Below are 14788 nucleotides of genomic sequence, written 5' to 3'. Positions count from 1 at the left end.
GTAGCGTACCTTTCAGCAGCGTGGCTATACTCGTATGAGACGTGGACCTTCAAATTAATGTGAGATTCGAACCATATAGGCTCCTCTCGGGAATCAAACTCGGGTCTTCCGCGCCAGAGGCGTGTCACTAAGCACCTAGCCACGAGGAAGCAAACTTCCAGTTTGAATAGAGTGTTAAAGAAGAGATGGAATCGATTCTTGGAATGCTGAATCGATTCTTTGGATGCTGAATCGATTCTTGGAATGCTGAATCGATTCTTTGGATGCTGAATCGATTCCAAAAACTCGCTTCTCACTATCTCTTGTTTCCGTTCTAATACCTGTGAACAGACGGACAAACATGTCCGTTCAATAAGATTTCCGATATATACGTGTAGTACAGTTTGGAAGTCTAAAGAAATGAAGATTATACACATGAAAACACAGAAGTACTGCATTCGTAATTATTTTTTTAAAAAAAAACGAAATAAACATTTTATTTCTAATTAAAATAAGAAAAAGGAAAAAAAGATGAAAACTGAAGTGTGCTGAACATTAATTTTCCCGTCATAAACAAACGCTTTTCTCGAAAGATCAGTTAACTGTTAACACTTGCAGAAACAAAAGATGTCTGCAACTGTATATTCATTGAAGCGTTCTGCAGCGGAAAGCTTTTCATTCGCATATGTCACCTATTCTTAACTCCCGACATTATTTGTTGGTAATAAAGCTGTTTTCGTTGAGTAGAAACGAAAGGAGAGGGGATAAACATTTCCACGAAATATACGTACAAGAGTGGGAGGAAACAAGAACTCATTGTGTAGCGTTTGTGAGGTATCTATTGTTCAAGTGTGAATGAATTTTCTCTTCCCATTGTCTCTGCTGTAATACCTAGAAATAATTGTGGTCAACCATGTAACGCACTCGTTTCCGCTTATTTTAGTGTACATTATTAGAACACACGCTTAACAGAACTTTGTTCAGAAAACCCTGTTGCAGTCGAATTTAATTAATTCTACAATACTAAGGTGCGTTGCAAAATGATAACGTTGACAGTTTATCGCTCACATATATTTACTAAACATTCAGAAACAAGGAATCCATTATACACAGAGATGCACAGAAGAGCCACATGTGCATACGACATGTGTTTTGATATATTTCTAAGAGAACGTACGGTGCAAAAGACAAAAGGCAGCACGTATTGTTGCAAAATTATAAAAATGTCACTTCTTGTTCTAATATCCAATGAAACAGGCATAGCATATTGAGGTATGCGTACGCAATGATGTAATGTTAAGAATTTTTGGTGGGTATATGTTCAGTAGTTCTCAAAGTGGGTGTTAACACCCATCAGTAGTTTTCATTTCCAAAAGAAGCGCTGGAACGAAAAGAGACGATTGGGAAGGAGAGCGATAGACTCTTTAGGGAGCATTTGACGGAAGGGCTGGAAGGGAAAAGATGGCTAATGTAAGGCAAATTGTAGAACAAAATTTCCTTTTACTTTATATTATATTCTAGGTACTTTTAAGAGTCGGAACTTTCTTCTGATTCTTACACTGCTTTGTCCAAGTCTTACGTTCAACCTCTTGCATGAATGGATTGGATTAAGATGACAGGGGATTCACAGGATAATTAGGTTTTTGTCCTAATTTATCTTCTTTGACGAGGTTTAACTACAACAAATAATTATACGGATTAATTTCGGTATTCATTTTCTTAAGTCAGATACCGGTACAAGTATCATGATGCACTCTCTCTCAAATTTGAAAGAGTCCATAGAACCACTCCTTAAATTTTGGAATTGTAAAAAATGAAAGTTGGCAAATATTCTCTGAGTCCCGAATATATATACGAGGTGCATTCAAAGAGTAACTTCCCCACGCGTCCCACAGCTAAGAAACAGTATGTTGCGCGAAACGATTGCGTGTACATGAGAGAGTAAGGTCCTAGCATGTGTATGCGCCAGTGCAATTTCTCTAGTGCACTCAGAGGTGTCGTGGCAGTGGTTGAAGATGGACGTTTCTATTCCAGCTCCCGCCGCGTGTGAAGTGCGAGCAGTGATAATGTTTTTGAATGCACACGGCATAGCACCGATTGAAATTCATCGTCATCTGTTCCAGGTCATGGGCCTAACGTCATGAGCAAGCAGTTCCCGCAGATTTCCCGCTTGTTATTGCACATCGTTGTCACGGAGTGCCTATTGTTCAAAAAGTTGTGTGGCAGGTGGGTGCCGCAACAACTGACTCCAGAACACAAAGCAATGTACATGGGATCAGCATTGACATTTTTCCAACGATACCACGATGAGAAGAAGAGATTCTGGATCGGATCATCATAAGGGATAAACGTGGGTTGCTTACGTTGCACATTTTGGCATTCTACTGGAAATTGTTTACACCAGCAACGCACCATCTGCTTGCTTATGACGTTAGGCCCATAGACCTGGCACAGCTGATGATGGATTTCAATCGGCGCTATGACCTGTGCATTCAAAAACTTTATCACTGCTCGCACTTAACACGCGGCGCGAGCTAGAATAGGAACGTCCATCTTCAACCAGTGTCACAACGCTACCGAAAGCATTAGGAAAGTTTCGCTGGCGCATGCGCCATGCTAGGACCTTACTCTCTCATGTGCATGCAGTCGCTTCGCGTAACATACGGTTTCTTAGATATGGGACCCGTGGAAAAGTTACTTCCTCGACGCGCCTCGTATTTTGTACATTTGATTGGTTCTGCTTGTCCCATTCTATGAGTAAAAAAATATCAAGAATACATTGTCAAAGTACACTTTATATATTGGTGAGAAACTTGATTTAGCATAAGCCGGGAATTTTGCATGTTGTGCATAAAGTTTACTAAGATGATGCTTTATTGCAATATATGATCATAAGAGTGAATACAGGGTCCCATTACCTTTCATTGGACATATGTACTTATGTTGGAATTGTCAAAAGATAAAAATTGGTGATTGTTCTCTAGGACTCGTGTGTATATACTTTTCTGTAAATTTGGATGGGTCAACCTGTGTTTTTCTATGGGTAAAAAATTTCTAAAATTCAAATTTAGAGGATTTTTAAACCTAATTTATTATCTTAACAATTTGAATATTGTTGTTTAATTACTTTTTAAATAACATTTGCATTTTAATTCTACTGTTTATTTAAAAATATTTATTTTATACTCTTTATTACAAAATAAATACAAATATTATTTAAAAAGTAATTAACAAGGAGCACAGACAACATGATAAGTTATTAATTGCCGTTGAGTTCATTTTTCTAGTCGCTGCCATAACCTAGATTTTTGGGTAATTCAAATTCTGGTCACACTGTAATATCTGTGGGTGGCAACACTGAAAATTCTTCCAATTCGTATTTTCAGGTGTAGAATAGCATTATCTATTACTGAGGTAAGTTACATTTCATTATCATTTTTCACTTACGAAAAACTGGCAAAAGAAAAATTGTTAGCTTTTGAAAAATATTTAGTAGTCTGCCCCCTTAAGACCGTGGAGCATGAAAGCTTCTCTGTTATACAAAATTACTCCCCCAAAATATGTTAAATCGCCTATATGCGTAATGTGTTTACATTATGAAGAGTCTAAAAAAAACATTTTAAACAAGTAAAAAAATTTACTCCCGTGGCGGGAGAGCTCGAACCACCAAGCTTTCAATTACTAGCCGCGTGCTCTTCCGACTTGGCCACGGAGGCGATGAAGAAAAAGTCGCTTGTAGAGGGATAAATTGATGAGGTCCTTTGAATTTGTCTAATCAGAGTGCTCCTTTAAGCCGCGTATATTCGACGATAACAGTTAGGAATAAGATAAAATCTGCTCGCCATGTAGACCTAATTTTATAACAAAATGACGACTGTCTATTTACTTTATTTTATAGTTCTTCCATATTCACTTTCAAATGATCGGCGCCAGTTGCCATCTAATAAAGTTGATGCGTTTGTTGCTTCTAGTACACAATCGCTTAGAAAAAGAAGCAATAAATGCATCAAATGTGGGAGATGAATTTGGAAAACCTAAATGGCATATGCCTAGCACATCTTGTGCTGTTAGGGTTTCTTCAGAAACATTATGTAAAACAACTGAAAACACATCGCGCGGTTTGCATTTTGAAATTTTGTGTATACCTGGATTTGTTTAAGTATTTCTTTCTACTGTGTTTGTCTGTAGCTTCAATTCATAAGCCTTTATAATTAGATGCCCAACATATTTGGCAATCACGCAGAAAACAACGCCAAAGATTCTACACTTGTGGTAATTTAACACACAGGCTGTGTGTCATTTCAACTACCGGCATTTGACACACAACTCCAAATAGAGAGTGAGTTGTTCTAACCACTTGTTTGTGTTATATTTTAACACAATCGTGTTAACACACAGGCATGTCGTTGAAATAACACAACGATTTTTTACAGTGTATATTAACTTACAAAATTTTTTGAGTTTTGGCAATTTCCAAAATTTAAGGGAGTGGTCCTATTAATCCCTCCCAAGATTTTGTGGGGTGGGTCAAGATGTCCCTGCCAAAATCAGGATGACGTTGACACATATGACGTCATACCACGTGATCGGGTCTCGTGACGTCCCTCAGCCAATCAATTGCCGAGTTTGATCAAGTTCTGCAAGTATCACTCTTGTCAATTCAGAATGGAATTTCATTTTCATGTGATTGTAAATCTATCTCAAACATTAAATCCATGTTTCATGCAGAAAGTAAACTACTTTTATGTCGAATTATATCGAATATGTTTGTACAATTGTTAATTTATATAAAAGTGGACTCACCTTTATAACCTTCTTTAATTCTTATGTATAAAGTTAATTGTGTACTTGTATGAATTACCCCTATTGAGAGAAGGAGATGCATCTCATTTTTCCAACTTTTCTAGGAACGAAGTTGATATATTTTTTTCAAAATTTATTCTATTGAGCCCTTTTAAAATTTAATTGATCTCCTTCATTTCAGGTATATAATTTTTGTCTCGAAAAGAGCGAAATCTTTGTTTGTTTGTTCGTTATACAAATCCAGTTCATGCCACCGTTTAAACAATATTTTGAATATAGTTAGTTAGCACTTACAGTTAGTTAGCAGTGTATTCATCCTAGGTGAAAGGGGTTGAAAATGTATGCCAAACATAGAGTATCTCATAAATCCCTCAATTAGACTCATGAAACTTAAAACTATTATTAAAAATCAGTTGACACGTGCCACATATTATATAAAATTTATTTCCACTTCTCGGGAAGAGGGACAATTTCTGTAATACTTCAATTTCTTCATAAAATGCCGAAAAACAAGGATTACGGTTGAACGGGTTAAAATCAATTTTTAAAAATAGTTAGCACTTAGGCTCATCTCGATTTTTATTATTACCCTTTTATTGAAATGTATATCCTAAGGGAGCTTTAAAATTTTCACAAAGAATAAAGACTGCATCGCTTGAAATTGATAATTTAATTTAGTACTTGTGTCGAGCTGGGTTTTTATAATTTCATATCCATTCAAATATGCATCCTAAGTGAGAAAAGGGAGTTTAAATGTACATTCCAAATAGCCTATTTTTTCAAAAACCCATTCTTCCCACGTAAAAATGGAAATAGCTACTTTTTTAGACTTTCTGTATCTCCAAGAGCTATGTTCAAATTACAGCAAGCTATATATATAAATCGACCCACACACTCCTCCGAAAAGTACGTAATTGTATTGACAGGTCTCCATTTCGTTGTCGCTTGTACTGCACAACACAATACACAGACATACAATAAGAGGTACAAAAGCACTTACTTTGGAGGTGTTTGTTCCGAGACGTCTTCTTCGTTTGTTGTAGTTGATGAGAAACTTTAATCGGTTACACTCATCAAAAGAACATTTGTCTGTTACAGAGTACATAAGTACAAAGGCTTCTGCCCATCGGATATTCGCTTCCAGAGTCAAACATTCGCCTTCCTAGAAAACAGAAGGAATGAAAGTTGTTAAAGTTAATATCAACCGAGAACTCATTAAAAGCCATATATTCAACATAGTCTTAGTTTAAAGTATCTATTAAAACTTAAATGTGTTTGGAATATCCAGAGTACACATTTATACAAATAAAAGTACGAACTGAACTGCTTCGTGGCTATGTATGCCTAAAGAATATCTCTTTGATGTGGGAAACCTTTCTTGGATACCCAGTGTGAGCTCATGTGGTTCGGATCCGACATTCAGCTGTAGGTCGCATTTTATATAAACTCGTTGCTGAAGGGGAGGTTCAGCTCTAAACGAACAAAGATCAGAAACAATAATAAGTAATTAAATGAAACTGTTGATATTTCATTCCTGCTTTAGTTAATTGAACTGGCCTTCATCATCAGAAAATGAAATGAAATCTTTGAGTTTTACGTCCCACTCTTATTCCGGTTAGGCTAAAGGAGACGGTGATGACGAGTAATGAATGGAATGATAGAATGAAGAAAGTGGGAGGAAACGGTGGAACCCCGAAAAAACCCACGCACATGGTGTTTGTCCACCACAAATTTCACTTGGCGGGGGCTGGGATCGAACCAAGGACCCCCACGCACCAGTGGTGAACGCTCTACCACTGAGCCACCGCGGCCCACTGTTCATCATCAGAGTTGCAGTAATTCAGAGAGTTCGTATAATAGTTTTTTTTAATTATTATTTTCTTACATTGATATTCTTTTCTTTTTATTTGGGGCCACGATGGTTAAGTGGTAGAGCGTTCACCTCTGGTGCGTGGGGGTCCTTTGTTCGATCTCAGCTCGCGCGAAGTGAACTTTGTGGTAGGCAAACACCGTGTGTACATGGGTTTCCTCGGAGTCCTCCCGTTTCCTCCCACTTTCTTCATGCGACCATTTCTCTCATTTTTAATCAACACCGTATCCTTTATCCCATCCGGCAAAAACGTGGGACGTAAAACTCAAGCAAATATTGCTATATCTTTCAGTTTAATAACAAATGTATAATATCAATCGTTTTCTTAATTATTATTATTTCTTTTTCTTGAATTCCCTTACCCCCGTTAAACCTAATAATACGGTACAATATGATCATTCAGTGGTTTTAGGATGCTTGTTATCTCTTTTTACTTTTGAGCGACGATAACAAAAAAGAAAGTATGGTGATCGTGAAAAAGAAAAATCAAATTCGAAATTTCAACGGATTTACATGTTTCAGGGCCCTTACATATCGAAAAAAGATTTTTTTGATAACTGTTAATATCTGCCTGAACGCTCCTTCATCCTGTTCTGCTGTATACTCGCCTAGAGGCCATACCGTTCAAACATGTCTGGATGTCAAATATTAAACTTAAGTTTTTTTTTTCTTTTTTTAATGTGGTACTCCAGTTTGTTTGAATGCTCTTTCTAAAGGTTTACTTTCTGAAGGGTGAAAATAAAAAGAAATTTAATTTCTCGGAAGCGGCTTTAGCGATTGGTTTTCATTAATCAACATTTCATTAGCAACTCTTATAATATAGTATAAGCCATTTCTCTGGGAAAAATATCCAGAAATAGTAATTTACTCGTAAGGAGTGAGTTTTCTCGGACGAGTTTTTATTAAAAATAAATCAGGCAATTTTGTTCATATTTATAAATAAATGTTCCATTAACAAATCTATATGTTATAAATCTATCTATATATTAAAATACTAGGTTTATATATTTGTCTTCAAACAAAATGTTTATATGTTTGTCTCCAATCTTTTTGACAATGAGATCTCGAAAAGCACAACTGCTAAAACTTGTCATTTCATTAATCGATTCCAAATTTTGTGTAGATTGTCCAGTTCTAATTGAAAATTTTTTAAAAAATATGGCCATTATTTCTTTATTATATTTTTAGGGGTACACTGGAAGTGTTGAAATTTTGAAAAAAAGTAAAGCATCATATCCTACGAGTTACCAGGAATAATATATCTCTCAGGCGTTTGTTTCATGGCCAAATGATAATGAAAAACGAAGGATAACCATTTCTTCAGTCTAACGTAAGATGAATCTCTATTGTTTGGAGTGTTTTGCCAAAGGAACACCATATATCACTGACATTATTATTAATTGTGTGTGTAATGTATTTTCTCATTACATACTGCATGAAGAAAGAAAAACACTGATCATACATGAATTATAAACTCCAACCGGAAGTAGGCTCAAATCATGCAAACGGTGCGAGATATTGAAAAAATAATCGAAAAAAAATCTCCTTTATGGTACTCCTTGCCGATTTTTAAAAAGACGTATTTCACCTGTGTCTGTAAAGGGACATGTACAGTTGTTGTGAGGAATGACAAGGAGATTCATGCTCATATGTGAATGATGCGATGTGTAGAGAGCGCAGCTTCAGCTAGTACGTATATTAAAACGCTAGGTTTACGTGTTTGTCTCCAATCCTTTCGACAATAAGATCTCAAAAACCACAAGTGCTAGAAACGTGCCTTTTCGCTGGTCGATTCCAAATTTTGTGTAGATTTTCCAGTTCTAATCGAATATTTTTTTAAAAATATAGGTGTTATTTCCTTATTACATTTTCTAGTGGTACACTGGAACTGTTGAAATTTAAAAGGAATCATTCTTACGAGTTACACATTCCAATACCACATAGTTGTACACAGGAGTTGTATATCTCTCAGGCATTTATTTCATGGCGAAATGATAATGTTAAAAGGATAATAACCATTTCTGCAGTCTAAGATGAATCTTTATTGTTTAGATTGTCTTGTCCAATGAACAGCACATATATCATTGACATTATATTTAATTGAGTGTGTAATGTATTTGCTTATTAATACTGCATGCAGGAAGAAAGAAAACACTGATCATACATGAGTTAGAAACTCCAACCGGAAGTAGTCTCAAATTTTGCAAACGGTGCGAGATATTGAAAAAAAATAATCGAAAAAATCTCAACTTTATGGTACCCCTTGCCGATTTTTATCAATACGTCTTTCACTTATGTCTGTAAAGGGACATGTACAGATGCTATGAGGAATGACAAGGATACTCATGCTCATATGCGAATGATGCGCTGTGTAGAGAGCCCAGGTTCAGCTAGTAATTTATTTTAAAATTCAAAAGGTGTGGTTTATTCCTGTGGTGAGTTTTTCTCGGACGATTTTTCTTCAAAACGATTCAGACTGTTTCATTTCATTTATTTTTCATTTACTTATAAAACAGGAGAAATTCTCATGTAACCATTACAGTTGTCAATAAAATACATACAATATTATCAGGTAGCAAAAGGTATATATAATGTTGAACCCGTGCATTTTCTAAATACAAAATAATAAAGTAAGAGATATCAAGTTTGTAAACATGATCACCTACATCGTAATTAGGTAACTTTTTTTACTGCACCTGACACACACTCAGGATTAAGTATCTTATCAGCTCTTCATTTAATGAACCATTTAAATAATCCTTAATAGTATAATAGCATTTTACACCAAGTAGGTTAAATAACGCCTTACGCAAAACAGTAATATTAGTGCTATCCTTTAAACATATAGAAAGTTTATTATACAACCTAACACAATTCATACACACGTTTTTGCTTATATTAGTATAATTTTGATGCATTACAACTATGTCACTACCTTGTCTTGTATTGTGGCTATGAACAGTTTTGTTAAAGTTAAAAAGATGCCTGTTTTTTTACAGTTAAAAGAATAGATTTATAAATGTATAAGCTGGGAAGTGTTAAAGTTTTTGCTTTTATGAAAAACTTTACATGCCGATTTTGTGGGTAATCCAAAAAATTATTCTGATCGTTTTCTTCTGCATTCGGAAAGTGCTTAAACTGGTTTCAGCAGTTCCCCAGTGTATTATTCCGAAGCTAATTAGTGAATTAAACTTGGCGTAATAAAACCTAAGAAGTGTTTCTCTCCACACAGTACTTGAAGTTTGTATAAACCAAAACACATGCTATTTATTTATTTATTTATTTGTAAACAACAACACAACAGGCAAAATCCAATTGTAGTGTAGGTGCATTACAAAATAAACTTACAATAATTTTCTTAAATATATTATAGTTCATATTACATATATCAATTTCTTTGTGTTCAATACATAATTTGTTATAAGAAGAACATATTCTCCAGCTTGGTGACTTCAATAATACGTTGGTCCTTGCCTTTTTGCAATACAACAGGCCAGGGTTGCCAACACGAGTTTTAAGTGTCGGGACATGAAAATTTAGTGTCGATATGAAATCTGTACAATTACACTCATTTTGTACTATTTTACGGAGAAAAATCAAATTATCATATTTCGCCTTTGTTCTAGTGTAGGGATACAAAAGTTGTCTATTAATGTAAGATAGTTTTCGTAAGATGGATAGATTCCAGTACTCTTGTATACTAAGTATTTGATAAATTTGGAATGGACTTTTTCGAGTTTGTTTTGGTATTGTTGTTGCGATGGGTTCTAGACTACTTAGCTTCTTGTTTCAAATGGAGATTCATACTTCCGTTGTTCGGTACGTGTTGTTCGTACTTCATAAATAAATGTTCTATTAACAAACCTATAATATGATATAGCCTACATACCATCATTTTGTTCATTTCTTGTAAATGTGATCGTACTAAACTAAACCATGATGTGGTTCAATTTTAAAAGTAAGATCGAGAAAGTTTTGTGCGGTTGCTATGAAAGCACAAAAGGATTACTAACACTGCTTCTCGTTTCAACATTCTAAGAAACAATGGAATTTCCTTTGAAATAGATTATCAGCAATATTTTCGTTCTACGAATTGCACATTAAAATCTTGAAACATTTATAGTGAAAAAAATCAACCTGTTCCCTCTATTTACAAAGGATGTAGTATAAGATCTGATAAATAAACATTTCCCTTTCAACGACTCTCACTTTTGTTACAACTCTAGAACAAGAAATGTACGACTTAATATTAGATTGTTGTTGTTGTTGTTCATGTTTATGTATCTGGTTATTGGGCACGTTACCTGTTAAATGTGATTTAGCACACAAAAAAACATGTCAGAGTTATGCACGTCAATTTTATATAATCCTGTTTATTTTTCAATTATCAGAAATAGATCTTTTCATTTTGTTGAACTTTCAAGGTAAACACATCAAAAGAAATTCTTTTCTTTTCGTGGCGGGGAAATAGCTGTTCATCTTATTTTCTTCACTTCATGAAAAATATTCGGTTGCTAAGCATTTGTTGGGTAAAATTTTTGTTACGTATAGCTACTTAATCAATATACACCTGCTACAACTTCCCACACAAAAGAAACAAGTTATTTACGTAGAACTTTAGATTGTCCTTCAACTGTTTAAAATTCCTTAAAAGTCTAGGATTTTATAAGCAAATAAACAAGTAATAGTGTCACGTGTACAGTACGTGAATGAGGTTTAGTCTGTATGGCGTAATATTTTCACTATTAAGATTGAAACCGGAAATGGTAGCAGATTCCTACCACTTCCGGTTTTAGTAGAGATATTAGAGTGTAAACGGAATAAATACTTGGGACGTTTAATTGATTGTAGGAAACTGATTCTTGCTATCTATTACAGCTTTTATTCTAGAGTTATCGAAGTTAAATCGGAAGTGGTTAAATTCTGTCACTTCCGGTTTAAGTAGAGGGTTACGAAACAAGATGGTACCTATTGTTGAGACGCTAAATCTATTAGATAAAACAGATTCTCGGTGTTTCTTATCGTTTTGGCTCTTTCTACATTAACACTGAAACCGGAAGTTGTACTAGATCTTTATCACTTCCACTTTTAATATAGGGTTAAGGATGAAACGTATTCTTTGAGCGCTTAGTTGATTGCAGGTCTGTTTATCATTATCTATTACGGTTTATGCTCTATATTAAAATCGGAAATGGTTGACATCTTCCATTTCCGGCTTATATATCACCTCCATCGTTTGTTTTGATCTTCTACATACTGTTTGATATTGACCCATCTAGTAATTCTTCAGAATTTTTTTTCTCTTAGATGGATATACGGAGAGAGAATATGGCTCACAAAGTATCCCGGTGTAGTGATGCCGGCGGCCGAAAGAGTAGGAAGTTGTAAAAACTGGCTTACCTTCATGTTACAAGAGATACTGAAAGTACAGCACCATCGACGTCGAAATACTTCTGCGTACGTCCATTATATAGGCTGACATCGCCTGTAACTCTTCACAAGTGATGCTCCGTATAATGTGGGTAAAGTTTTGCTGTAGTTCAGCTGGGAAATAGTGGTTGTTTGCATACACCCATTGCTTTAAGAATTCCCACAGATAAGAATTACAGGAGGACAAATCCGGGAACGAGAGGATCATAACCCATTGCTTTCTATGCGATATTCTATCAACAGGTCATGCAACAACGACAGTGCTTCATATGACTTCATCTTGTTAAAAGTATAATTTTTCAGTTTGCCGTAAAACTGTTGTCAAAAGCCACAATAAACTTCATAATTCACAAGATTCAAGGAACATTGGACTCACTATACGTGTCTCTGAAACTACGCACCGAACACCAATATTGAGGCCATGAAGAGATCTTTCGTACAGAATATGTTGATTCTCAGCATTCCAACGATGTGTGGAAACACGCTTTGTTTGACATAAAGTACAGCAGAGGGTCCAGACGTCCGTCTGTAATCATTGCCACCAAACCGTTTATCTCTGTCCGGCTTCTTTAGTTCCTGGACACATGTTATTCGATATGATTTCAATGTCAGAGATTTCAGCACATGCTGACACGTTAATCATGACACACCGACCTACTCGGACAGTTTCCGAATAGACTTTTAAGAACACGAACTCGCGTATAAGCACAGACATACGTACACATGAACTGGGATTTATGGGCAACGTTGTTTGATCGGATGAAGCTCAATTCAAACTTAATGAAACTCTCAATAGGTATAATTGTGTGTACTGGACAATCCACACATTACTGTTGAAAAGACTACGAAATTTGCCTGGTGTAATCGTGTGGCGTGGCTTGTCTTCTAGAGAGCTTGTTGAACCTTTCCGTTTTAATGGTACCGTAACTGAACAAAAGTACCTAATGCTGGGAAAATGTTTCTTGATTCTATTTTCCATGTCACTCATACAATATATGATATAAAGGTAACCAAGGAAGTTCTGTCGCATTTTGTGGAGGTCTGTGTTCAACTGGCCCTTCCACCTTGACTTGAATGCGAATGGAGATAAGACTAAGGTTTGTTGTTGGCATGGGGATGGAAGTTGTAGGTAAAGTTATATACAACATACTACCTGGTTGTGGCAGGTCAGTTACACTGTGAACTTGCGTAAGGACAGAGTGAACAGGGACCTCCACAGAGCGTCCTAAGGGCGTGTATGATGTAAGGATCAAACGCCGCTGCAGCTGGGCGGAATAAATGCCAGGCCTTGGGTGAGGTTATCGTGACTACGCTGACAGTGCAGCGGTAGTTTAACAAGTTTAAGGACAGTGACGAAACACTCGAAGACGCATCACGTGCCGGAAGAAAACACACGTACAAAATTAAGATCTTCAGGCAGCAATTGAGGCGAACAGTGCTTAGACATGTGAGGAATTGAGACTACAATTCAGGGTAAGTGGAGAAACCATTCGACAGCACCTCCATCAACTTGAGAAACAATACAAGTTGGGTCGATGGGTCCCACTGATTTGACTCCGGGTCAGAAGGTAACGAGAGCAGACACCTATGTTTCTTTGCTGTCTCGTGCACCGGGAACTACTACCAGCTAGGATGATTCGGTTCACCATTCTACACCTAGGAAAGGAAACATTATTGCATCCGCTATACTCCCCGGACATTGCACCGTCCGATTTTCATATGTTCTATCTTTTGGACAATCACCTTAGTGGACGCCAGTTCAAATCCCTAGTAGAGGTGCAAAATGCACTTGATACCTTCTTCGCTTTACGGATCACCAAGTTCTACCGCGATGGAATCCATGGCCTTCCAGAACGTTGGCAGAAGGTCGTCAATACAGATGGGGACTATTTCTGATCTTCCAGGTACGTCTTAGGTGACATATCGATGTTCAAAGGTGGTGGCTGAAAAAGCGACAGAACTTTCTTGGTTACCTTTATAATTACAGTTTTTTTTTGCCAACAAGTTTTGAAAAAGGTGATTTAAGTCTGAGTATTTGGAATTACTTTATCAGATGGTTTTATCAAATATAACTCAATTAACACAGTAGTAACAAACTTTTACTGCCTTGAAAAGTGTTTCTGCACAAGGGGAAGCTTATTATGCACCATGTAACTAAGCTACAAGAGGTCTACGTTCAATGTCAACGGCGCACCCACCGAATCAACTTTTGGAATATTCCACTCTATTAGTTTCTCAATGTAGATAAAAGAAAAGTATATGAATGACTGCATTGAGTTCTCCGTGGGTGAAAAGATAAAATCATCGTTCGTTAGCTAAAAGGTTTGTGACTCGAAACCCGTCTCGGAAGCCGAAGTGTTTTTAATATTCTTAATTACACAGGTCTTAAGATCTTTCTCTCCCTTTGCAATCATCTGATGCTCTAAAAAGAGTTCTCCATCTTAATTCGACAACTGCCTAATGTGATCTTCGCAGTTTGGAAACTTTTCTTGTTTCACAAAATCACAAATTTCGTCATAATATAGATGCTGCCCGATCATTTCTTCTCCAATTCTAAACTTGCACATATAAATCATCCCCCTCTCTCCATATTTGAATCTCTCTCTCTCTCTCTCAATGTCGTACACTAGGAACATACATGTCTTGGGATCAAACCTTCGACTCTTCAAAGCAAATGTAAGCGCTCTAGCAGTGTGATATCGCAAC

At 36.2% G+C, this 14788-nt stretch overlaps 1 protein-coding gene across 1 annotated transcript in view; it reads right to left on the bottom strand.

The window, feature by feature from the left end:
* The window catches only part of LOC145669715 (ras-related and estrogen-regulated growth inhibitor), a 342459-nt gene that overhangs the window by 124879 nt on the left and 202792 nt on the right, over window positions 1-14788 (bottom strand). Inside the window, exon 4 of the mRNA XM_081738029.1 lies at window positions 5783-5944. Coding sequence (XP_081594155.1) covers window positions 5783-5944 — 162 coding nt within the window. The remainder of the gene's footprint in view (window positions 1-5782; window positions 5945-14788) is intronic.

This window comes from Thermobia domestica, chromosome 14, assembly GCF_964235325.1.
Source record: "Thermobia domestica chromosome 14, izTheDome1.hap1.1, whole genome shotgun sequence".
Taxonomy (NCBI): domain Eukaryota; kingdom Metazoa; phylum Arthropoda; class Insecta; order Zygentoma; family Lepismatidae; genus Thermobia; species Thermobia domestica.
This window is presented reverse-complemented; position numbering and strand designations above follow the sequence as displayed.